General features: G+C 42.2%; 1 protein-coding gene across 3 annotated transcripts in view; it reads right to left on the bottom strand.

Moving 5' to 3' along the window:
- GLS (glutaminase) overlaps positions 1-26,614 on the bottom strand; it is a 1,045,544-nt gene that overhangs the window by 451,102 nt on the left and 567,828 nt on the right. For all 3 annotated transcript variants that reach the window (XM_053698626.1, XM_053698625.1, XM_053698624.1), the window contains exon 10: positions 448-514. In XM_053698626.1, the coding sequence (XP_053554601.1) occupies positions 448-514 (67 nt within the window). The remainder of the gene's footprint in view (positions 1-447; positions 515-26,614) is intronic.

Genomic DNA, 26,614 nt, shown 5'->3' with positions numbered 1-26,614 from the left:
CTCCCCATTGATGTCTGAGGAAATCGTGCACAAGCAAGTAAAACCAGCTCACCGCAGCTTTCAGCAGCGCTGGTATTGGAGTGCGGTATGGAGCTCAATTTTGCTTTACGCTCACTTCTTGCCTAACGCCGGGTTTTTTATAAACCTGTAATACCAGCGCTGTAGGGAAGTGAGGGGTGCAAATAACTTGCAAGTTAGCACCGCAGCCCTCATAATGCAAACCTCGTAATCTAGCCAATAGTAAGATAAACATTTTCTTTTACACTTGAACAACCCTGTCCTAAGCCAATATTTTAATGTTTCCCACTGTAAATAGCGCATTTTATTTTATACTTTAACATAATTCTGATATTAATTGAAGACAAAACTATTTCATCCATTTAAAGTGACTGAACCAACAAATACAAGTTACAAAACGTAGTTACATGTTTGTAGAAATCAAACTACCTTTTTTTCTTTCAGATAATATCCAATTGCAAAATTGCGATCTCCACTCTCTCTCTCTGACTGAAACCTATAAAAGGAACACAAACATTCAGTATACACCTACAACAAGCTAAATTAAAAAATAGAACTATAAAAAGATACCAAATAAACTGAATTTTGCCATGGGACAATTGAATGGGTGAATGTAAAAAGCCTTTTGCAAATAGAATCAAAATTAATGTTTAAAGGCATTAATCTGCTTGATCATAAAGAGCAGGCAATCTATATAAACTGAACTCCAGTTACAGAAGCTAGAATATTAAATGCAGTAGACATGTTATGCCCCATTTGTCTTGTTGTACTATAAAACAAACCAAATGACTGGACTATTTGCAGATATAGAAAAACATGTGATGATGCTATTTACCTAAATAAGAATACAAAAACATGCAATTTTGTGAACTAAAGTGCTATTAAATTCCAGTTAGCAACATTTCAATACATCTTTCATAAATGAAATAGCTTCAGCTCTAGTCATCGAACCCGCCAATTAATCGATAATCTTTGTTGGACTTTATGGGTTGTGCTGGCTACATAAAATAGTACAAATGGTACAATGCAACTGTTACGGTTACCCTTAGTCTCGCTGAGAGATGGACCGCTTAGTAGCCTGGATCCCTATTGCTAAAGAGGGGAGAAGCTGCTTTCCATAGTATTCTATATGAGTCTCGCAAATATAGAATAATCTCCCTTAGCTGCAGTACAGCTAGGATACCCTTCTGCCCACAAAAACGAGTCAACGCTGCGATTGAGGGTCAAACAAGAACTCAGGACTGGGATGCCCAGCCTGCTTTTTATTAAGGTTACATGCACACAGGGCACTCCCAGGGGGAGAGGGGGGGAAGCACAAAATCCCCCATCACACATTTAGATAGAGAGCACTGTCCTTTGACAGGCCACGATAGGATTACAGTACTTAAGATAACAAGTTTACAAGTTCATCTTATCAATTAGCAGTCTGGCTCCAGAGGTGATTAGACAATAGTTTCTAAAAGCTGAAAAAAAAGAGTTAACTCTTTATGAAATGAAACTTGTTACAGTTTTCTTGGAGCCCTTCTTAGGCGCTGGCTTGCTGGTTCAGGCATTGCTGCTGGGAAATAAGCTCTTCACAACAGAATAACTAATGCTTCTGTAACAGCAACGCTTACATAGGAGATTTTAAAAACCAGACAAGGAACATATTTGAAAAATAAAGATAACGTGGAATCACAAATGATGGAATTTAAAAAAAATATTTTTTTTAAACATTTTAACTCTTATTTCAGGAATTCATATTTTGAAAATTAAGTAAAAGATAAGAAACTATTGTCAAACTTCTCATGGTGCACAGATAACTAGAAATTAACACCAAAATAAAGCAAAGCCATTTCTATATCTTGGCCCATATCCCTGGGTAATACTTACCAGAACTGCCCACTCCCCTAGTAACCTTTAAGAGGCAACCCTCAAGCACAAACCCTCCCTCTTCCTAGAGACGTCCAGCCAAAATAGGTGGACTAGGAAAAAGGGGTAGGGAGCCTGGTAAGTACTACACAAGTATATTGGCTAAGAGGTTTAAAGTTCTTATATTTTGGTGTTAATTTCTAGTTATCTAGATTCTTCTGTGGTATTACCAGTGAACAAAATATAAAGCAGTAATCATTTTATAAAAAGATGAATTTAAAAAAAAAAAAAAAAAAAAAATTAAAGTGAATGTAAATTTTGATGTTTAAGTGCCCGGTTTTTAAAACTTTGATTAAAAACAGGGGCACTTTAATTCATCAAAATTTACATTTCACTCCTGTTGTGACAAAAAACTTACCTTTTAATCTTCACAGCAGCTACAGCTTTCTCCGGTCTCACAAGCCATTTCTGATGTCAGAAATGATTGATAGGTCATCCTCCAATCACAGATTCCCCCCCGGGGGATTCAGTGTCTGATTCACTGCTGTGATTGGAGGAAGCCAGATACCTCATTTTAGACCCAGGAAGAGGCTTTGAAACAGGTGGAGGAAGCTGGAGCTGCTGTGAAGATTAAAAGGTAAGTTTTTTTTCACAACAGGAGTGAAATTCAAATATTGATGAATTAAAGTGCCCCTGTTTTTAATCAAAGTTTTAAAAACCGGGCACTTTAGCATCAAAATTTACATTCACTTTAAGACTGCATGGAAAACAATTTTGAAACCAAAACCTAGCATATTGGTGCAGGTTAATTCTATACTGAGAAACAAATGTATGATAAGACCAGATAAGACTTGACCATTGTAAAAACATCTCAGTTATAGCATCTGTCTCAAAAGTCCAAAATACTGCAGCGGTACTCATGGGAAATAAACTATCCAAAACATACTACCTTCTACTTATATGCTCTGGAAATAGTCTGGGAAAAATCATACAGATATAAAAATAAAAAAAACTCAGAAGTTTCCTCAAAGATCTAAAAAATGATGACAAAATCATATTCACATAAAAACTGTGCTCTTTATACAAATATATATCAACCAATAAATATGCCTCCTGTGTATCTGAACAAAAGAAATGTAACCAGATTCTTTAAAGATCTTCAACCATTCAAAACAAGTAGTCAGAATCAGTGCGGAAAAATAGTTTTGTCCTGAAGAAAATAAATGATAATACTTTAAATTCAGAACTTGAAATTCTGACTGACATAATGGCCACAGAAAGAAACCATCTTAGAGTAAGGGACCTCTCCCAAGTGATGCAAATGGTGTTTCCATAAATGCTACTAAAAAAACAAAACAAGTAAAGGTCCGAAAATGGCATTGATATTCTTGGAAGGAAGGATATGAGCCAAAACCTGAAAAAGTTTGATATATAAGGCTCCAGAGCCAAGTTATACTAGAAAAAGTTTAAACTACAAAAACCTTCGAGCAAAAAAACAAAACAAAAAAACTTATCAACTAACCATTGTGCATAACCACAAGCAACTTTGAAAAACTAATATGCACCCTGGAGGCACTGTGCCAAATTATCAAAATTAAAAAGGATATAATGACAAATGAACTGTAGTCGGAAGGTCTTAATAATCATGCTGTCAATTTGTAACACTGGATTTGATGCATCAATGGTCCTAATGCAACACATTATTTTGATTTAGAAAAAGGCCAAAAAGAAATGTACAGCAGACTTTGAATGAAAGGAAACTATTATTTGTGAGATGCAAAATAGCAGAATAATAGAATTTGTTTTCTTCCCTCTGAATTATTACAGCAGATGAAGAAAGGACAAAAGTCCAGCTGAAACTCCATTCCTGTAATAGAAAAACAAAATGTATGCTTCCCTCTTTCTTTCCTGGCATAGAGAGAGTCCACAATTTCATTTAAATTACTAGTGGGATATTTAACTCCTGGCCAGAAGGAGAGGGCAAAGAGCACCCCAGCAGAGCTGTTAAGTGTCACTTCTCTTACCCATAATACCCATTCATTTGGCCGAAGGAAATTCGAAAACGATGACAACACAACCGTATAGAGGTGCCTGAGGTTTGTACCAAAAACTGCCGTCTTAAATTTAAATAAGGGCGGTTCGCGGACTCTCCATGCCAGGAAATAAAGAAATGTATCAGGTAAGCATAAATTTTGTTTTCTTTCCAATAGCATGGAGAGTCCACAATTTCATTCCAATTACTAGTGGGAACCAACACCCAAGCTAGAGGACACAGAATGAAAGGGAGGGAGAACAAGACAGACGGACCTAAACAGAAGGCAGCACCGCTTGAAGAACTTTTCTCCCAAAGGAAGCCTCAGCCAAGGCAAAAGAATGACATTTGTAGAATTTGGAAAAGGTATGCAATGAGGACCAAGTAGCCGCCTTGCAGATTTGCTCCTCAGAAGCTTTATTTTTGAAAGCCCAGGAAGAAGAGGCAGCTCTAGTGGAATGAGCCGTAATTTTCTCAGGAGGTTGTTGTCCAGCTGTCTCATAAGCGAACTGGATAACACTTCTCAACCAGAGAGAAAAAGTAGTAGAAGTAGCCTTCTGACCCTTACGCTTACCAGAGAAAACAACAAACAGGGCAGATGAATATCTTTAGTTGCTTGAAAGTAAACTTTTAGAGCACGCACAACGTCCAGGTTATGCAACAGACGTTCCTTCTGAGAAGAATTGGGACAAAAAGGAGGAACAACAATTTCCTGATTGATATTGTGATCTGATACTACCTTAGGAAGAAATCCCAGCTTAGTACAAAGGACTGCCTTATCCGCATGAAAAATTAGGTAAGGGGAATCACACTGCAGAGCCGAAAGCTCGAAAACTCTGCAAGCAGAAGAAACAGCAAGAAGAAACACAACTTTCCAAGATAACAATTTAATATCAACTGAATGCATCGGCTCAAACTGAGCCTGCTGCAAAACTTTAAGAACAAGGTTAAGGCTCCAAGGAGGAGCAACAGGTTTAAACACAGGCCTGATTCCGACCAAGGCCTGAACAAAAGATTGAACATCTGGCAGATATGCCAGATGTTTGTACAAAAGAATAGACAGTGCAGAAATCTGACCCTTCAGAATGCTGACTGACAAGCCTTTCTCCAGGCCCTCATGAGGAAAAGACAAAATTTGGGGTACCCTTACACTGCTCCAAGAGAAACCCTTCGAATCACACCAATAAAAGGTATTTACGCCACACATTATGGTAAATTATGTGAGTAACAGGCTTATGAGCCTGAAGCTGGCATCCGACCTCTGCAACTGTGCATGCTCCCCAGCCTAATAGGCTGGCGTCCGTCATCACAATCACCCAGGAAGGTCTTAGGAAGCATGTGCCCAGAGACAGATGGTCCTGGGAAATCCACCACGATAGAGAGTCTCTTGTTGAGGCATCCAGAGCTATCTTCTGCAAGAGATCTAAGTGGTCCCCGTCCCATTGACTGAGCATGCATAGCTGCAGAGGTCTCAGATGGAATCAAGCAAAAGGAATGATGTCCATGGAAGCAATCAGACCAATCACCTCCATGCATTGAGCCACTGATGGACGAATAGCAGACTGGAGAGAAAGGCACGAAGCAAGAAGTTTGGATTTTCTTACTTCTGTCAGGAAAATCTTCATGGACAGGGAATCTATAATTGTCCCTAAGAAACACACCCTTGTATCTGGTACAAGGGAACTCATTTCCAGATTCACTTTCCATCCGTGGGAACGTAGAACAGACAACAACATCTCTGTATGAGATGTTGCTAGATGAAAAAATGACACTTGAACCAAAATGTCATCCAGGTAAGACGCCACTGCAATTCCCTGAGATCTGACCACTGCCAAAAGAGCCCCCAGAATCTGTGAAAATTCTGGGAGCCGTAGCAAGGCCAAAAGGAAGGGCAGCAAACTGTAAATGTTTGTCCAGAAAAGCAAACCTCAGATACTGGTGATGATCCCTATGAATGGGAACATGAAGATACGCGACCTTCAGATCTATTGTCATCATGAACTGACCCTCTTGTACCAAGGGAAGAATGGAACGAATGGTCTCCATTTTTAAGGACGGAACCCTGAGGAATTTGTTGAGACACTAAGTCTAGGATGGGACGGAAAGTTCCCTCCTTTTTGGGAACCAAAAATAGATTTGAATAGAATCCTAGAGCCTGTTCCTCTAAGGGAACTGGAATAATCACTCCCAGGGAAGATAGGTAGTTGAAGAAGGCCTCTCTCTTTACCTGGTTTGCAGATAACCTTGATAGGAGAAATCTGACCCTGGGAGGACAAGATTTGAAACCTATTCTGTAACTGTGCGATACTATGTCTACGGCCCAAGGATCTGGGACATCCAGTATCCAAGCCTGCCAAAAAAAAAAAAAAAAAACGAGACCCTGCTCCCCACTTGATACAAGACTGGATCGGGTGGTCCCTTCATGCCGATTTAGAATCAACGGAAAGTTTCTTAGCTTGCTTCCCTTTATTCCAAGGCTGACTGAACCTCAAAGAAGATTTGGGATTGTTTCGGCTTGGAAGAGGAGGAGAGAGACTTTTGTCCCTTAAAGTTACAAAAGGAATGAAAATTAGAATTCTGTCAACCCTAAGGTCTATTCTTTTTATCCTGAGGTAGGAAATATCCCTTTCCACATGTAATTTCGGAAATTATTTCAGCAGGACCAGGAGCAAATAAGGTTTTGCCCTTATAAGGCAAAGATAGAAGTTTGGACTTGGATGTGACATCTGCAGACCAAAATTTTAACCACAGAGCTCTGTGAGCTAGAACAGTGAAGCCAGAGATCTTAGCTCCCAGTCTAAGCACTTGCATGTTGGCATTGCAAATAAAAGTATTGGCCAGCTTGAGAGCCCTGATCTTGTCCTGGATCTCCTCTATAGTAGTCTCCTCTGAGATTAGATCAGATAAGTCATTGCACCAATAATATGCTGCCACCGCAACTGTAGCAATACTAGCAACAGGTTGCCACTTTAATCCCCAATGAATGTACATCTTTTTTTTAAAAAGCCTCAACCTTCTTATCCATGGGATCCTTGAAAGAACAACTATCCTCAATAGGAATAGTAGTTCTCTTGGCAAGAGTAGAGATAGCTCCCTCTACCTTGGGCACCGTGCGCCACGAGTCACATATAGAGTCAGCAACAGGAAACCTTTTTTAAAAACAGAGGATGGGGAAAAAGGAATCCTTAGTTTATCCCATGCCTGAGATATATCTGACATCTGACATACAGTTTGGAACTGGAAACCCTTCCACAGCTGAAGGTACATCATATACCCTGTTATGTTTAATGACTTTTTTGGATTCTTAGCGACAGACGAGTCAGAATCTTCCAAAGTAGCAAGTACCTCTTTCAAAAGTAACCGGAGTAACTTAAATCTAAAATTAACCTCCTCTGAATCTGCAGAATTGGTCACTACAATCTCAGAATCTTATATCTCACCCTCAGAAGCCACTGAGGTATCATCTTCATCAGACAACTGAGAAAGACTGACTAAAGCAGCCTTAGCTGAGTCAGAACCCTTGCTAACAGTAATATTTTTGGATTTCCCCTTTCGCTTACCAGCAACACGAAAGGCTGATAAGGCTGCTGTAACAGTGGACATTATCTGAGCAGCAAAATCTCCTGGTAAACAAACACTCCCAGGAGGATGTTGAGAGGATCCGCAGGGCACTGCATGTGAAACAGTATGGGACCTTTGAGGAGAAAGATGAGGCATGGCATGGACAACATTATCCTGGGAGACAGACTCAGGAGGAAAAATCTTGTCTTTAAACTGTAAAGTTTTATCCAAACATGTGGAACAAAATTGCACATGAGGCCCTATCTGAGCCTCTAAACAAAGTAAACATTTTTCAGTTAACTTCCAAATTTTGTTCAGAGTCCATTCTAGCAAGAGTTATAATTCCCCCAGAAATTGAAAAACGATAAATAAATATGCAAAAAGAGTAAATTATATTAATATACTCCTACAGAACAATAGGAATATGATTATATAAGCCACCTCTATATCCTCAGTCTGACTGAGGCAACTCACCACAGTGGGACCAGGATAACCCACTAGAAACCGGACCCAGATCAAAGGAAGGGCTTAGAGATGAGTCTATCCGTCTGTTACCATAGTCAATAGCTTTTTATGACTGTAGACCCAGCTCACAAGCAGCACGCAACTCCGCTCTTCAAGTCGTTATGAACACGAAGGCGGAAGAGCGGAGAGTCACGCAAGTACAAATGAAAAAAGTAACTGCACCACCAGATTCAAAGCGTACCTTCTTAACGTATCTTGACCTATTAGGTCCAAATAAAACAATTTTTTTTTAATCAAGGATTAAAATATCCTCAGGAAATAGCCAGCCTCAATATACAGGGCAAAATATTAATCCCTTATACTCCTTAATAAACGTTAAGTTCACATCTTAAGTGCATGCATGAAAAAAAACTGCCCAGAAATAAATTCCCATGTACGGGAATTGTGTCCCATTTAATGATTCACTGGGGATTAACCTCTAAAGTGCTGCCCTCAGAATCTAGAAGGGAAGAGCACGTACCTGTGGATCCGGCTGTAGGGCAGAAAACAGCTTCTTAGGTGTAACTTAATAGGGAAATAACATGTGTGTGAACGAGGCTCACTCCGTTGCCTGTCCCGGGACAGGCATACTGATTTTCTGCTTAAAATCCTTTACAATGGGGTATGAATACTTAGGACATTTTGAGGTAAAATATCTTTCTTTTTTTACATAGAGATGTTCAGGTGATATTTTCTAGTCCGCTTTTTTACAGCTATGCTGAATCACTTTCAAGTGTTTAAACATTTGAGTATCATGGCCCTTTAACTCCAACAAGGAGAAAGCCCTGCACAAACAACACCCTCCTAAATCTTTTCTCTTCCATGAACTATCCTCATTGAAGAAATAAAAACTGAAATTCTTATTGTATTTCAGCAGCATCTCTATCAAAGCCTCCATCTTGACGAGGCAAATAAAAAAAACTGGGATGGAGGAGGAAGTAGAAGGGATGCTTAACTCTACTTCCTCCTCCCTCCTGGTTACCAGGTGATGTAATTCCCAAGTGTAAGGATTGTGGGCTCTCACTTCTATTAGAAAGAAATTATTATAATTTTTGTGTACTTCAGTATTTTTCCTAAGACATTTATAAATACATCCCACATTTGGCTTGATGATATAAACCTCTGCGCTTAGACAAGATGTTATAAAATGATCCTCCAGCACTGCAAGAGATTCCAAAATGGGAGATTTTGCTATACTTCTCCAAGGGGCGTTCCCTGCATTTCTTTCTGCAAATGAGACAAGCCCAGTGCAATATAGCATTGCATGACATGACAGTTCAAACTGCATTTACACTTTGTGCTTGCAATTTATATTACTTTAAACTTCAGATAAAATTTTATAAAATTTAAACTTTGCACTTTCTATTTTGTATTTTAATGCATGATTCTGTATACAGCAGTGTATTTATGATACTTCTGATTATGCTTTGCCTGATTATTCTGTGTAACTTTAACAAATTAGACTCCTACTTTGTATATTTATATGCATCTTTTACAAATTATATTGTACTTTGTAGATGTTCTATTCAAAATAGTTTTCCAAAGAGCATCATTCACTTTCTATGGGCCCGATAATTAAAGATTATAGTGCGGACTTCAAAGGGTTAAAGCTCACTGAATTCTATAAGAAAAACAGTATGGAAGTACAAGAAAGATGAGAGATGAACTGCACAGAAAGTAAATATCACAGGGGAGAGAGAAGTTAACAGGAGAACACCAGGAACTGATATAAAGTCCCAGTTTGCAGCAATCACATTAAAGTGAAATGTTTTAACTACCATTTAACTTGCTTTTGAAACTAGTTTAGTATATATATTACTTTTCTGTCAGTTAAATAAGTATATTGTGAATATTGAGCTAACTTCAACTGTATACAGATGGGAAGATAATTCAGGGAGACCAGCTTGTGTAAACTGCTTACAGCATTTCATGAGAATTGTGAGAGAGCTTTAAACCTACACTTGGAATTCCCCTGTCCCTCCCAGATTCTAAATGTATGCAGAGCATACGACAAAGTGAAATGTAATTTGTAAAAAAAAGTAAATTTATGCTTACCTGATAAATTAATTTCTTCTATGGTAGGACGAGTCCACGGATTCATCCTTTACTTGTGGGATATTATCCTCCTGCTAACAGGAAGTGGCAAAGAGCACCACAGCAGAGCTGTCTATATTGCTCCTCCCTAAGCTCCACCCCCCAGTCATTCGACCGAAGGTACAGGAAGAAAAAGGAGAAACTAAAAGTTGCAGAGGTGACTGAAGTTTAAAATAAAAAATATAATCTGTCTTAAAATGACAGGGCGGGTCGTGGACTAGTCGTACCATAGAAGAAATTAATTTATCAGGTAAGCATAAATTTACTTTTCTTCTATAAGTTACGACGAGTCCACGGATTCATCCTTTACTTGTGGGAAGCAATACCAAAGCTACAGGACACGGATGAACGGGAGGGACAAGACAGATGGTTAAACAGAAGGCACCATTGCTTGAAGAACTTTTCTCCCAAAAATAGCCTCCGAAGAAGCAAAAGTATGAAATTTGTAAAATTTGGGAAAAAGGTATGAAGCGAAGACCAAGTCGCAGCCTTACAAATCTGTTCAACAGAAGCAATATTTTTAAAAGCCCATGTGGAAGCCACCGCTCTAGTAGAGTGAGCTGTAATTCTTTCAGGAGGCTGCTGTCCAGCAGTCTCGTATGCCAAACGGATTATGCTTTTCAGCCAAAAAGAAAGAGAGGTAGCCGTAGCCTTTTGACCTCTACGTCTTCCAGAATAGACAACAAACAAAGAAGATATTTGACGGAAATCTTTGTTCGCTTGCAAGTAAAACTTCAAAGCACGAACCACGTCCAAGTTGTGCAACAGACACTCCTTCTTAGAGGAAGGATTAGGACACAGAGAGGGAACAACAATTTCCTGATTAATATTCCTATTAGTAACAACCTTAGGAAGGAATCCAGGTTTGGTATGCAAAACCACCTTATCAGCATGGAAAACAAGATAAGGTGATTCGCATTGCAATGCAGATAGTTCAGAAACTCTTCGAGCCGAAGAGATAGCAACTAAAAACAGAACTTTCCAAGATAGAAGCTTAATATCTATGGAATGCATAGGTTCAAACGGAACCCCTTGAAGAACTTTAAGAACTAAATTCAAACTCCATGGTGGAGTAACAGGTTTAAACACAGGCTTGATTCTAACTAAAGCCTGACAGAACGACTGAACGTCTGGAACATCTGCCAGACGCTTGTGCAGTAAAATTGATAAAGCAGATATATGTCAATTTAAGGAACTAGCTGATAGCCCCTTCTCCAATCCTTCTTGGAGAAAGGACAAAATCCTAGGAATCCTGATCTTACTCCATGAGTAGCCTTTGGATTCGCACCAATAAAGATATGTACGCCATATCTTATGGTAAATTTTCCTAGTGACAGGTTTTCGAGCCTGAGTCAAGGTATCTATGACCGACTCAGAGAAACCCCGATTGGATAAAATCAAGCGTTCAATCTCCAGGCAATCAGCCGCAGAGAAACTAAATTTGGATGCTGGAACGGACCTTGAATCAGAAGGTCCTGTCTCAGTGGCAGAGACCATGGTGGAAGAGATGACATGTCCACCAGGTCTGCATACCAAGTCCTGCTTGGCCACGCAGGTGATATCAAAATCACCGAAGCTCTCTCCTGTTTGAATCTGGAAATCAAACGAGGAAGGAGAGGAAATGGTGGAAACACATAAGTCAGGTTGAACGACCAGGGTACAGCTAGAGCATCTATCAGTACTGCCTGAGGATCCCTTGACCTGGACCCGTAACAAGGAAGTTTGGCGTTCTGACGAGACGCCATCAGATCCAATTCTGGTGTGCCCCATTGCTGAATCAATTGTGCAAACACCTCCGGATGGAGTTCCCACTCCCCCAGATGAAAAGTCTGATGACTTAGAAAATCCGCTTCCCAGTTCTCTACTCCTGGGATATAGATTGCTGATAGATGGCAAGAGTGAGTCTCTGCCCATCAAATTATTTTGGTAACCTCTATCATCGCTAGAGAACTCTTTGTTCCCCCCTGATGATTGATATATGCTACAGTCGTGATATAGTCCGACTGGAACCTTATGAATCTGGCCGAAGGCAGCTGAGGCCACACCTGAAGCGCGATGAATATCGCTTTCAGTTCTAGAATATTTATCGGGAGGAGAGCCTCCTCCTGAGTCCACAAACCCTGTGCTTTCAGGGAATTCCAGACTGCACCCCAGCCCAATAGGCTGGCGTCCGTCGTCACTATGACCCACGCTGGCCTGTGGAAACACATTCCATGGGACAGATGATCCTGTGACAACCACCAAAGAAGAGAGTCCCTGGTCTCTTGATCCAGATTTATCTGAGGAGATAAATCTGCATAATCCCCATTCCACTGTTTGAGCATGCATAGTTGCAGTGGTCTGAGATGCAAGCGAGCAAACGGAACTATGTCCATTGCCGCTACCATTAGTCCGATCACCTCCATACACTGAGCCACTGACGGCCAAGGAATGGAATGAAGAGCTCGGCAGGTGGTTAAAATCTTTGATTTCCTGACCTCCGTCAGAAAAATTTTCATGTCCACCTAATCTATCAGAGTTCCCAGGAATGGAACTCTTGTGAGAGGGATAAGTGAACTCTTTTTTATGTTCACCTTCCACCCGTGAGATCTTAGAAAAGCAAACACGATGTCCGTGTGAGACTCGGTTAGTTGGTAAGTCGACGCCTGAATTAAGATATCGTCCAGATAAGGTGCCACTGCTATGCCCAGCGGCCTTAAAACCGCCAGAAAGGACCCTAGCACCTTTGTGAAAATTCTGGGAGCTGTGGCCAACCTGAAGGGAAGAGCAACAAACTGGTAATGCTTGTCCAGAAAGGCAAACCTGAGAAACTGGTGATGATCTTTGTGGATAGGGATATGCAGATACGCATCCTTTAAGTCCTCCTGGATCATTGGTAAAATAGTCCGAATGGTCTCCATCTTGAAAGATGGGACTCTGAGGAATTTGTTTAGGATCTTGAGATCTAAAGTTGGTCTGAAGGTTCCCTCTTTTTTGGGAACCACAAACAGATTGGAGTAAAACCCCTGCCCCTGTTCTGTTTTCGGAACTGGGCGGATCACTCCCATGGTATATAGGTCTTCTACACAGCGTAAGAACACCTCTCTTTTTGTCTGGTTTGCAGACAATTGAGAAAGATGGAATCCCCCCTTGGAGGAGAATCTTTGAAATCTAGAAGATACCCCTGAGTTATGATTTCCAAAGCCCAGGAGTCCTGAACGTCTCTTGCCCAAGCTTGAGCAAAGAGAGAAAGTTTGCCCCCTACTAGATCCGGTCCCAGATTGGGGGCTACCCCTTCATGCTGTCTTGGTGGCAGCAGCGGGCTTCTTGGTCTGTTTACCTTTGTTCCAAGTCTGGTTAGGTCTCCAGACTGACTTGGATTGAGCAAAATTCCCCTCTTGTATTGCAGCAGGGGAAGAGGTAGAGGGACCACCCTTGAAGTTTCGAAAGGAACGAAAATTATTTTGTTTGGTCCTCATCTTATTTGTCTTATCCTGAGGAAGGGCATGGATTTTCCCTCCAGTGATGTCTGAAATGATCTCTTTCAGTTCAGGCCCGAATAGGGTCTTACCTTTGAAAGGGATGGCTAAAAGCTTAGATTTTGATGATACATCAGCAGACCAGGACTTAAGCCATAACGCTCTACGCGCTAAAATGGCAAAACCTGAATTCTTTGCCGCTAATTTAGCCAGTTGAAAAGCGGCATCTGTAATGAAAGAATTAGCTAGCATTAGAGCCCTAATTCTATCCAGAATATCATCTAATGGGGTCTCAACCCGAAGAGCCTCCTCCAGAGCCTCGAACCAAAAAGCAGCTGCAGTAGTTACAGGAACAATGCACGCTATAGGTTGGAGAAGAAAACCCTGATGAACAAATATTTTATTTAGGAGACCCTCTAATTTTTTTATCCATAGGATCTTTGAAAGCACAACTGTCCTCAATAGGTATAGTTGTATGCTTAGCCAGGGTAGAAATAGCTTCCTGCACCTTAGGGACCGTCTGCCACGAGTCTCGCATGGTGTCTGATATGGGAAACATTTTCTTAAAAGTAGGAGAGGGAGCGAACGGAATACCTGGTCTATCCCACTCTTTAGTAACAATGTCCGAAATCCTCTTAGGGACCGGAAAAACATCAGTGTAGGCAGGAACCTCTAGAAATCTGTCCATTTTACACAATTTCTCTGGAACTACAATAGGGTCACAATCATCCAGAGTCGCTAAAACCTCCCTGAGCAACAAGCGGAGGTGTTCTAGTTTAAATTTAAAAGCCGTCATATCTGAGTCTGCCTGAGGGAGCATCTTTCCTGAATCAGAAATCTCTCCCTCAAGACAGCAAATCCCTCACCCCCAACTCAGAACATTGTGAGGGTACATCGGATATGGCTAATAAAGCGTCAGAGGGCTCAGCATTTGTTCTCACACCAGACAAACTGCGCTTCCCCTGCAACCCAGGCAGCTTAGATAAAACCTCTGTGAGGGTAGTATTCATAACTGCGGAGATATCTTGCAGGGTGAAAGATTTAGACGCACTAGAAGTACTTGGCGTCGCTTGTGCAGGCGTTAATGGTTGTAACACTTGGGGAGAATTAGATGGCATAACCTGATTCCCTTCTGACTGAGAATCATCCTGCGACATACTTTTAGTAGCTAAAATATGTTCTTTGCAATTTATTGACCTTTCAGTGCATGAGGGACACATTCTAAGTGGGGGTTCCACAATGGCTTCTAAACATATTGAACATTGACTTTCCTCAATGTCAGACATGTTGAACAGGCTAGTAATGACTACAAACAAGCTTGAAAACACTTTATTTAGTGAAAAAAACAGAATTTATGTTTACCTGATAAATTACTTTCTCCAACGGTGTGTCCGGTCCACGGCGTCATCCTTACTTGTGGGATATTCTCCTCCCCAACAGGAAATGGCAAAGAGCCCAGCAAAGCTGGTCACATGATCCCTCCTAGGCTCCGCCTTCCCCAGTCATTCGACCAACGTAAAGGAGGAATATTTGCATAGGAGAAACCATATGATACCGTGGTGACTGTAGTTAAAGAAAATAAATTATCAGACCTGATTAAAAAACCAGGGCGGGCCGTGGACCGGACACACCGTTGGAGAAAGTAATTTATCAGGTAAACATAAATTCTGTTTTCTCCAACATAGGTGTGTCCGGTCCACGGCGTCATCCTTACTTGTGAGAACCAATACCAAAGCTTTAGGACACGGATGAAGGGAGGGAGCAAATCAGGTCACCTAGATGGAAGGCACCACGGCTTGCAAAACCTTTCTCCCAAAAATAGCCTCAGAAGAAGCAAAAGTATCAAACTTGTAAAATTTAGTAAAAGTGTGCAGTGAAGACCAAGTCGCTGCCTTACATATCTGATCAACAGAAGCCTCGTTCTTGAAGGCCCATGTGGAAGCCACAGCCCTAGTGGAATGAGCTGTGATTCTTTCAGGAGGCTGCCGTCCGGCAGTCTCATAAGCCAATCTGATGATGCTTTTAATCCAAAAAGAGAGAGAGGTAGAAGTTGCTTTTTGACCTCTCCTTTTACCAGAATAAACAACAAACAAGGAAGATGTTTGTCTAAAATCCTTTGTAGCATCTAAATAGAATTTTAGAGCACGAACAACATCCAAATTGTGCAACAAACGTTCCTTCTTTGAAACTGGATTCGGACACAAAGAAGGCACGACTATCTCCTGGTTAATGTTTTTGTTAGAAACAACTTTCGGAAGAAAACCAGGTTTAGTACGTAAAACCACCTTATCTGCATGGAACACCAGATAAGGAGGAGAACACTGCAGAGCAGATAATTCTGAAACTCTTCTAGCAGAAGAAATTGCAACCAAAAACAAAACTTTCCAAGATAATAACTTAATATCAACGGAATGTAAGGGTTCAAACGGAACCCCCTGAAGAACTGAAAGAACTAAATTGAGACTCCAAGGAGGAGTCAAAGGTTTGTAAACAGGCTTGATTCTAACCAGAGCCTGAACAAAGGCTTGAACATCTGGCACAGCTGTCAGCTTTTTGTGAAGTAACACAGACAAGGCAGAAATCTGTCCCTTCAAGGAACTAGCAGATAATCCTTTCTCCAAACCTTCTTGAAGAAAGGATAGAATCTTAGGAATTTTTACCTTGTCCCAAGGGAATCCTTTAGATTCACACCAACAGATATATTTTTTCCATATTTTGTGGTAAATTTTTCAAGTTACAGGCTTTCTGGCCTGAACAAGAGTATCAATGACAGAATCTGAGAACCCTCGCTTTGATAAGATCAAGCGTTCAATCTCCAAGCAGTCAGTTGGAGTGAGACCAGATTCGGATGTTCGAACGGACCTTGAACAAGAAGGTCTCGTCTCAAAGGTAGCTTCCATGGTGGAGCCGATGACATATTCACCAGGTCTGCATACCAAGTCCTGCGTGGCCACGCAGGAGCTATCAATATCACTGATGCTCTCTCCTGATTGATCCTGGCTACCAGCCTGGGGATGAGAGGAAACGGCGGGAATACATAAGCTAGTTTGAAGGTCCAAGGTGCTACTAGTGCATCTACTAGAGTCGCCTTGGGATCCCTGGATCTGGACCCGTAGCAAGGAACCTTGAAGTTCTGACGAGAGGCCATCAGATCCATGTCTGGAATGCCCCACAATTGAGTAATTTGGGCAAAGATTTCCGGATGGAGTTCCCACTCCCCCGGATGAAATGTCTGACGACTCAGAAAATCCGCTTCCCAATTTTCCACTCCTGGGATGTGGATTGCAGACAAGTGGCAGGAGTGAGTCTCCGCCCATTGAATGATTTTGGTCACTTCTTCCATCGCCAGGGAACTCCTTGTTCCCCCCTGATGGTTGATGTACGCAACAGTCGTCATGTTGTCTGATTGAAACCGTATGAACTTGGCCTTTGCTAGCTGAGGCCAAGCCTTGAGAGCATTGAATATCGCTCTCAGTTCCAGAATATTTATCGGTAGAAGAGATTCTTCCCGAGACCAAAGACCCTGAGCTTTCAGGGGTCCCCAGACCGCGCCCCAGCCCACCAGACTGGCGTCGGTCGTGACAATGACCCACTCTGGTCTGCGGAAGCTCATCCCCTGTGACAGGTTGTCCAGGGACAGCCACCAACGGAGTGAATCTCTGGTCCTCTGATTTACTTGTATCGTCGGAGACAAGTCTGTATAGTCCCCATTCCACTGACTGAGCATGCACAGTTGTAATGGTCTTAGATGAATTCGCGCAAAAGGAACTATGTCCATTGCCGCTACCATCAAACCTATTACTTCCATGCACTGCGCTATGGAAGGAAGAGGAACAGAATGAAGTATTTGACAAGAGTTTAGAAGTTTTGATTTTCTGGCCTCTGTCAGAAAAATCCTCATTTCTAAGGAGTCTATTATTGTTCCCAAGAAGGGAACCCTTGTTGACGGAGATAGAGAACTTTTTTCTACGTTCACTTTCCACCCGTGAGATCTGAGAAAGGCCAGGACAATGTCCGTGTGAGCCTTTGCTTGAGGAAGGGACGACGCTTGAATCAGAATGTCGTCCAAGTAAGGTACTACTGCAATGCCCCTTGGTCTTAGCACCGCTAGAAGGGACCCTAGTACCTTTGTGAAAATCCTTGGAGCAGTGGCTAATCCGAACGGAAGTGCCACAAACTGGTAATGCTTGTCCAGGAATGCGAACCTTAGGAACCGATGATGTTCCTTGTGGATAGGAATATGTAGATACGCATCCTTTAAATCCACCGTGGTCATGAATTGACCTTCCTGGATGGAAGGAAGAATTGTTCGAATGGTTTCCATTTTGAACGATGGAACCTTGAGAAACTTGTTTAGGATCTTGAGATCTAAGATTGGTCTGAATGTTCCCTCTTTTTTGGGAACTACGAACAGATTGGAGTAGAACCCCATCCCTTGTTCACCTAATGGAACAGGATGAATCACTCCCATTTTTAACAGGTCTTCTACACAATGTAAGAATGCCTGTTTTTTTATGTGGTCTGAAGACAATTGAGACCTGTGGAACCTCCCCCTTGGGGGAAGCCCCTTGAATTCCAGAAGATAACCTTGGGAGACTATTTCTAGTGCCCAAGGATCCAGAACATCTCTTGCCCAAGCCTGAGCGAAGAGAGAGAGTCTGCCCCCCACCAGATCCGGTCCCGGATCGGGGGCCAACATCTCATGCTGTCTTGGTAGCAGTGGCAGGTTTCTTGGCCTGCTTTCCTTTGTTCCAGCCTTGCATTGGTCTCCAGGCTGGCTTGGCTTGAGAAGTATTACCCTCTTGCTTAGAGGACGTAGCACTTGGGGCTGGTCCGTTTCTGCGAAAGGGACGAAAATTAGGTTTATTTTTGGCCTTGAAAGACCTATACTGAGGAAGGGCGTGGCCCTTGCCCCCAGTGATATCAGAGATAATCTCTTTCAAGTCAGGGCCAAACAGCGTTTTCCCCTTGAAAGGAATGTTAAGCAATTTGTTCTTGGAAGACGCATCCGCTGACCAAGATTTTAACCAAAGCGCTCTGCGCGCCACAATAGCAAAACCAGAATTTTTCGCCGCTAACCTAGCCAATTGCAAAGTGGCGTCTAGGGTGAAAGAATTAGCCAATTTGAGAGCATGAATTCTGTCCATAATCTCCTCATAAGAAGAAGAATTATTATTGAGCGCCTTTTCTAGCTCATCGAACCAGAAACACGCTGCTGTAGTGACAGGAACAATGCATGAAATTGGTTGTAGAAGGTAACCTTGCTGAACAAACATCTTTTTAAGCAAACCTTCTAATTTTTTATCCATAGGATCTTTGAAAGCACAACTATCTTCTATGGGTATAGTGGAGCGTTTGTTTAGAGTAGAAACCGCCCCCTCGACCTTGGGGACTGTCTGCCATAAGTCCTTTCTGGGGTCGACCATAGGAAACAATTTTTTAAATATGGGGGGAGGGACGAAAGGAATACCGGGCCTTTCCCATTCTTTATTTACAATGTCCGCCACCCGCTTGGGTATAGGAAAAGCTTCAGGGGGCCCCGGGACCTCTAGGAACTTGTCCATTTTACATAGTTTCTCTGGAATGATCAGATTCTCACAATCATCCAGAGTGGATAACACCTCCTTAAGCAGAGCGCGGAGATGTTCCAATTTAAATTTAAATGTAATCACATCAGTTTCAGCTTGTTGAGAAATTTTCCCTGAATCTGAAATTTCTCCCTCAGACAAAACCTCCCTGGCCCCCTCAGACTGGTGTAGGGGCCCTTCAGAACCAATATCATCAGCGTCCTCATGCTCTTCAGTATTTTCTAAAACAGAGCAGTCGCGCTTTCGCTGATAAGTGGGCATTTTGGCTAAAATGTTTTTGATAGAATTATCCATTACAGCCGTTAATTGTTGCATAGTAAGGAGTATTGGCGCGCTAGATGTACTAGGGGCCTCCTGTGTGGGCAAGACTGGTGTAGACGAAGGAGGGGATGATGCAGTACCATGCTTACTCCCCTCACTTGAGGAATCATCTTGGGCATCATTTTCTCTAAATTTTGTGTCACATAAATCACATCTATTTAAATGAGAAGGAACCTTGGCTTCCCCACATTCAGAACACAGTCTATCTGGTAGTTCAGACATGTTAAACAGGCAAAAACTTGATAACAAAGTACAAAAAACGTTTTAAAATAAACCGTTACTGTCACTTTAAATTTTAAACTGAACACACATTATTACTGCAATTGCGAAAAAGTATGAAGGAATTGTTCAAAATTCACCAAAATTTCACCACAGTGTCTTAAAGCCTTAAAAGTATTGCACACCAAATTTGGAAGCTTTAACCCTTAAAATAACGGAACCGGAGCCGTTTTTATATTTAACCCCTTTACAGTCCCTGGTATCTGCTTTGCTGAGACCCAACCAAGCCCAAAGGGGAATACGATACCAAATGACGCCTTCAGAAAGTCTTTTCTATGTATCAGAGCTCCTCACACATGCATCTGCATGTCATGCTTCTCAAAAACAAGTGCGCAATAGAGGCGCGAAAATGAGACTCTGCCTATGATTAGGGAAAGCCCCTAGAGAATAAGGTGTCCAATACAGTGCCTGCCGGTTATTTTACATAATTCCCAAGATTAAAATAATTCCTCAAGGCTATGGAGTATAAAATATGTTTATATATAAATCGATTTAGCCCAGAAAATGTCTACAGTCTTAAAAAGCCCTTGTGAAGCCCTTTTTTTCTTTCTGTAATAAAAATGGCTTACCGGATCCCATAGGGAAAATGACAGCTTCCAGCATTACATCGTCTTGTTAGAATGTGTCATACCTCAAGCAGCAAAAGTCTGCTCACTGTTCCCCCAACTGAAGTTAATTCCTCTCAACAGTCCTGTGTGGAAACAGCCATCGATTTTAGTAACGGTTGCTAAAATCATTTTCCTCTTACAAACAGAAATCTTCATCTCTTTTCTGTTTCAGAGTAAATAGTACATACCAGCACTATTTTAAAATAACAAACTCTTGATTGAATAATAAAAACTACAGTTAAACACTAAAAAACTCTAAGCCATCTCCGTGGAGATGTTGCCTGTACAACGGCAAAGAGAATGACTGGGGAAGGCGGAGCCTAGGAGGGATCATGTGACCAGCTTTGCTGGGCTCTTTGCCATTTCCTGTTGGGGAGGAGAATATCCCACAAGTAAGGATGACGCCGTGGACCGGACACACCTATGTTGGAGAAAATAACAATCTTAAAAAAAAGGTACTGCGTCTTTAAGAGAAAAAAAGCATACACGTTCTGCAAAACTGCTTTAAAATACACCAATCTTAACAAATTTTTTATATCAGACTCAATTTGTGTAGTTAAGTTTGCCCCACAAGAAAAAAAAAACATTTAACCCTTTATTGTACAAACCGGATTGATAATAAGGCCTAAATCCGGAAAAAAAAACACCCCCAGCACCTCGCCACAGCCCTGCTGTGGCGCCTACCTGCTCTCAGGGATTGGAAAAATGGGGTGAAAGCTTTGATTTGGCCCAGAACTTCCACAAGGGCCCTCCGGAGTTGGAGCTTGCTGCTTGCTAAGTGAATACAAATGCGCATCTGAGGCGCGAAAATAGGCCCCGCCCATCTCACTCAATGTCTTCACAGCCTCAAAGAAATGCACCAGAGCGGTTTTAAACTAGCCATGTGGGTTCTGAGAAAATGAGCCAAGTGTACCCTCAATAAAGTTGCCAAAAAACGTTATTGCCCAAAAAACGTTAACAGCACTCCCAGATCACAAAACGTTTGCCCACAAACATTCAAAAACTCAGTACCAACCATTTTTTAATTAGCCCCTTATGCAAGCTTAGTAATGCCCTTCTATAGCTCTTAGGATTACTGCTTACCCTTACCCTCATGGGGATACTGTAAGCCTTTCTGAAATACACAGTCTCTCCAGAAAAAATGACTGAACATACCTCACTGCTATATAGCATGAAAACGTTCCTCACACTGAAGTTTCTTATACCCCTCAGCCTCTGTGGGAACTGCTCTGGATCTTAGTGACAAATGCTAAGATCATCATCCTCCAGGCAGAAGTCTTCATCCATCCTGAGAGTAAATAGTACACACCGGTACCATTTAAAACAAAAAACTCTTGCTTGAAGAAATTAAAAACTAATATTTTATCACCTCTTTCACTTTACCCTTCCTAGTACTTAGAGTAGGCAAAGAGAATGACTGGGGGTGGAGCTAAGGGAGGAGCTATATAGACAGCTCTGCTGTGGTGCTCTTTGCCACTTCCTGTTAGCAGGAGGATAATATCACACAAGTAAAGGATGAATCTGTGGACTCGTCGTACCTTATAAAAGAAAAAAAATACACAGAAATATATAAAGTATGATCGTAACACAGAAAGTTTCAAAACATAGATACTGCAGTGATTTTACAAATTCTGATTATTTCTAAATCTGAATACATTAAAATACCAATGAGAAATTGCAAAGTTCAAATTAAATAATACTAAAATAATACTAAAATGACGAAGTGTAACATAAAATAAAAACAAAATTTATGCTTACCTGATAAATTTATTTCTCTTGTGGTGTATCCAGTCCACGGGTTCATCCATTACTTGTGGGATATTCTCCTTCCCAACAGGAAGTTGCAAGAGGACACCCACAGCAGAGCTGTCTATATAGCTCCTCCCCTAACTGCCACCCCCAGTCATTTGATCGAAGACAAGCAAGAAAAAAGGAGAAACTATAGGGTGCAGTGGTGACTGTAGTTTAAAAATAAAAAACACCTGCCTTAAAATGACAGGGCGGGCCGTGGACTGGATACACCACAAGAGAAATAAATTTATCAGGTAAGCATAAATTTTGTTTTCTCTTGTAAAGGTGTATCCAGTCCACGGGTTCATCCATTACTTGTGGGATACCAATACCAAAGCTTTAGGACACGGATGAAGGGAGGGACAAGGCAGGAACTTAAACGGAAGGCACCACTGCCTGTAAGACCTTTCTCCCAAAAATAGCCTCCGAAGAATCAAAAGTATCGAATTTGTAGAATTTAGAAAAAGTGTGAAGCGAGGACCAAGTCGCCGCCTTACAAATCTGTTCAACAGAGGCCTCATTTTTAAAAGCCCATGTGGAAGCCACCGCTCTAGTGGAATGAGCTGTAATTCTTTCAGGAGGCTGATGGCCAGCAGTCTCATAAGCTAAGCGGATTATGCTTCTCAGCCAAAAAGAAAGAGAAGTTGCTGAAGCCTTTTGGCCTCTCCTCTGTAGACAACAAACAAAGCTTGTAAATAAAACTTTAAAGCACGAACCACATCAAGATTGTGTAAAAGACGTTCCGTCTTTGAGGAAGGATTAGGACATAATGAAGGAACAACAATCTCCTGATTGATGTTCTTATTAGATTCTACCTTAGGAAGAAACCCAGGTTTGGTACGCAAAACTACCTAATCTGCATGGAAAATCAGATAAGGGGAATCGCACTGTAAAGCAGACAACTTCGAAACTTTTCGAGCCGAGGAGATAGCTACCAGAAACAGAACTTTCCAAAATAAAAGTTTAATATCTATGGAATGCAAAGGTTCAAACGGAACCCCTTGAAGAACTTTAAGAACTAAATTTAAACTCCATGGCGGAGCAACAGGTTTAAACACATGCTTAATTCTAACTAAAGCCTGACAAAACGCCTGGAACCTCAGCCAGACGTTTGTGCAAAAGAAAAGACAGAACAGAAATCTGTCCCTTTAAGGAACTAGCAGACAATCCTTTCTCCAATCCCTCTTGGAGAAAGGATAAGATTCTAGGAATCCTGACTTTACTCCATGAGTAACCCTTGGATTCACACCAATGAAAATATTTACACCATATCTTATGATAGATTTTCCTGGTGACAGGCTTTCGAGCCTGAATTAAGGTATCAATGACCGACTCGGAAAAACCATGCTTTGATAGAATCAAGCGTTCAATCTCCAAGCAGTTTTAAATTAGATTTGGATGTTTGAAAGGACCTTGAAGTAGAAGGTCCTGCCTCAGCGGCAGAGTCCATGGTGGAAAGGATGACATGTCCACCAGATCTGCATACCAAGTCCTGCATGGCCACGCAGGAGCTATCAAAATCACAGAAGCTCTCTCCTGCTTGATCTTGGCAATCAGACGAGGGAGCAGAGGAAACGGTGGAAACACATAAGCCAGGCTGAAGGACCAGGGCGCTGCTAGAGCATCTATCAGCGCTGCCTTGGGATCCCTGGACCTGGACCCGTAACGAGGAAGCTTGGCGTTCTGACGAGACGCCATGAGATCCAGTTCTGGTTTGCCCCATAGTTGAAACAACCGGGCAAATACCTCCAGATGGAGCTCCCACTCCCCCGGATGAAAAGTCTGCCGACTTAGGAAATCCGCCTCCCAGTTCTCTACTCCTGGGATATGGATAGCTGAGAGATGGCAAGAGTGAACCTCTGCCCATAGAATTATCTTTGAAACCTCCAACATCGCCAGGGAGCTCCTTGTACCCCCCTGATTGTTGATATAGGCTGCAGTCGTGATGTTGTCCGACTGAAATCTGATGAACCTGACCGCAGCTAGCTGAGGCCAAGCCTGAAGAGCATTGAATATCGCTCTTAGTTCCAGAATGTTTATCGGAAGGAGGGCTTCCTCCTGAGTCCACAAACCCTGAGCCTTCAGGGAGTTCCAGACTGCACCCCAGCCCAGAAGGCTGGCATCTGTCGTCACTATAGTCCATTCTGGCCTGCGGAAGCTCATTCCCCTGGACAGATGGACCCGAGATAGCCACCAGAGAAGAGAATCCCTGGTCTCTCGATACAGATTTAGCAGAGGGGACAAATCTGTGTAATCACCATTCCACTGCAAAGTTGCAGTGGTCTGAGATGTAGGCGGGCAAACGGAACTATGTCCATTGCCGCTACCAATAAGCCGATTACTTCCATACACTGAGCCACTGACGGCTGAGAAGTGGAATAAACAGCACGGCAGGAAGTTAGCTTTGACAACCTGACCTCTGTCAGAAAAATCTTCATTTCTACTGAATCTATCAGAGTTCCTAGGAAGGAAACTCTTGTGAGAGGGGAGAGAGAACTCTTTTTTTCGTTCACCTTCCACCCATTAGACCTCAGGAATGCCAGAACAATGTCCGTATGGGACTTGTCGATTTGAAAATTTGACGCCTGTATCAGAATGTCGTCTAGGTAAGGAGCCACCGCAATGACTCGTGGCCTTAGAACCGGCAGTAGGAACCCTAGAACCTTCGTAAAGATTCTTGGTGCCGTGGCTAACCCGAAGGGAAGAGCCACAAACTGGTAATGCCTGTCTAGGAAGGCAAACTTGAGAAACCGATGATGATCTCTGTGTATCGGAATGTGGATATGAGCATCCTTTAAGTCCACGGTAGTCATATATCGACCCTCCTGGATCATAGGTAGGATGGTTCGAATAGTCTCCATCTTGAAGGATGGGACCCTGAGAAATTTGTTTAGGATCTTGAGATCCAAGATTGGTCTGAAAGTTCCCTCTTTTTTGGGAACTATAAACAGATTTGAATAGAATCATTGCCCCTGTTCCTCCCTTGGAACTGGGTGGATCACTCCCATAACCAGAAGGTCTTGAACGCAACGTAAGAATGCCTCTCTCTTTATCTGGTTTGCAGATAATTGTGAGAGATGAAATCTCCCCTTTGGAGATGAGGCTTTGAAATCCAGAAGATATCCCTGGGAAACAATCTCCAGAGCCCAGGGATCCTGGAAGTCTCTTGCCCAAGCCTGGGCGAAGAGAGAAAGTCTGCCCCCAACTAGATCCGATCCCGGATCGGGGGCTACTCCTTCATGCTGTCTTAGAGGCAGCAGCAGGTTTTTTGGTCTGCTTTCGCTTGTTCCAAGCCTGGTTAGGTCTCCAGACTGGCTTGGACTGGGCAAAATTTCCTTCCTGTTTTGCAGTAGAGGAAGTTGAAGCTGCGCCACTCTTGAAGTTTCGAAAGGAACGAAAATTAGTCTGTTTGGTCGTTAATTTGTTGGACCTATCCTGGGGAAGGGCGTGGCCTTTTCCTCCAGTAATATCAGAAATGATCTCCTTCAGTCCAGGCTGAATAGGGTCTGCCCTTTGAAGGGGATGTTGAGAAGCTTAGACTTTGAAGTAACGTCAGCTGACCAGGATTTAAGCCATAGCGCCCTATGCGCATGAATGGCAAAAGCTGAATTCTTAGCCGTTAGCTTTGTTAAATGAAAAACAGCGTCAGAAATAAATGAATTGGCTAACTTAAGAGCTTTAAGCCTGTCTAGGATATCATCCAACGGGGTCTCCACCTGTAGAGCCTCTTCAAGAGACTCAAACCAGAAAGCCGCTTCAGCAGTGACTGGGGCAATGCATGCAAGAGGCTGGAGAATAAAACCTTGTTGTATAAAGATTTTCTTAAGGAAACCCTCTAATTTTTTATCCATTGGATCTAGGAAAGCACAACTGTCCTCAACGGGGATAGTTGTACGCTTAGCTAGGGTAGAGACTGCTCCCTCCACCTTAGGGACCGTCTGCCACAAGTCCCGTGTAGCGGCATCTATGGGAAACCTCTTTTTAAAAGCAGGAGGGGGAGAGAACGGTACACCTGGTCTATCCCATTCCTTCGTAATCATTTCTGAAAACATCTTAGGGATTGGAAAAACATCAGTGTAAACAGGCACTGCAAAGTATTTGTCCATTTTACACAATTTCTCTGGGACTACAATGGTGTCACAGTCATCCAGAGTCCTAAAACCTCCCTGAGCAACAAGCGGAGGTGTTCAAGCTTAAATTTAAATGCTGTCATTTCAGAGTCAGACTGAAGTAACGCCTTCCCTGAATCAGAAATGTCACCCACAGATAGAAGCTCTCCTGCTTCGGATTCTGTACATTGTGAGGGTATATCAGACATAGCTACTAAAGCGTCAGAAAGCTTTGTATTTGTTCTAGCCCCAGAGCTGTCTCGCTTTCCTTGTAACCCTGGCAGTTTGGACAATACCTCTGTGAGGGTATGATTCATAACTGCCGCCATGTCTTGTAAGGTAAACGCATTGGACGCGCCAGATGTACTTGGCGTCACTTGCGCGGGAGGTATAGGTTCTG

Source organism: Bombina bombina, chromosome 1, assembly GCF_027579735.1.
Source record: "Bombina bombina isolate aBomBom1 chromosome 1, aBomBom1.pri, whole genome shotgun sequence".
Lineage (NCBI taxonomy): Eukaryota > Metazoa > Chordata > Amphibia > Anura > Bombinatoridae > Bombina > Bombina bombina.
The sequence above is the reverse complement of the archived record's forward strand: the minus strand, read 5'-3'. Positions and strand labels throughout refer to the sequence as shown.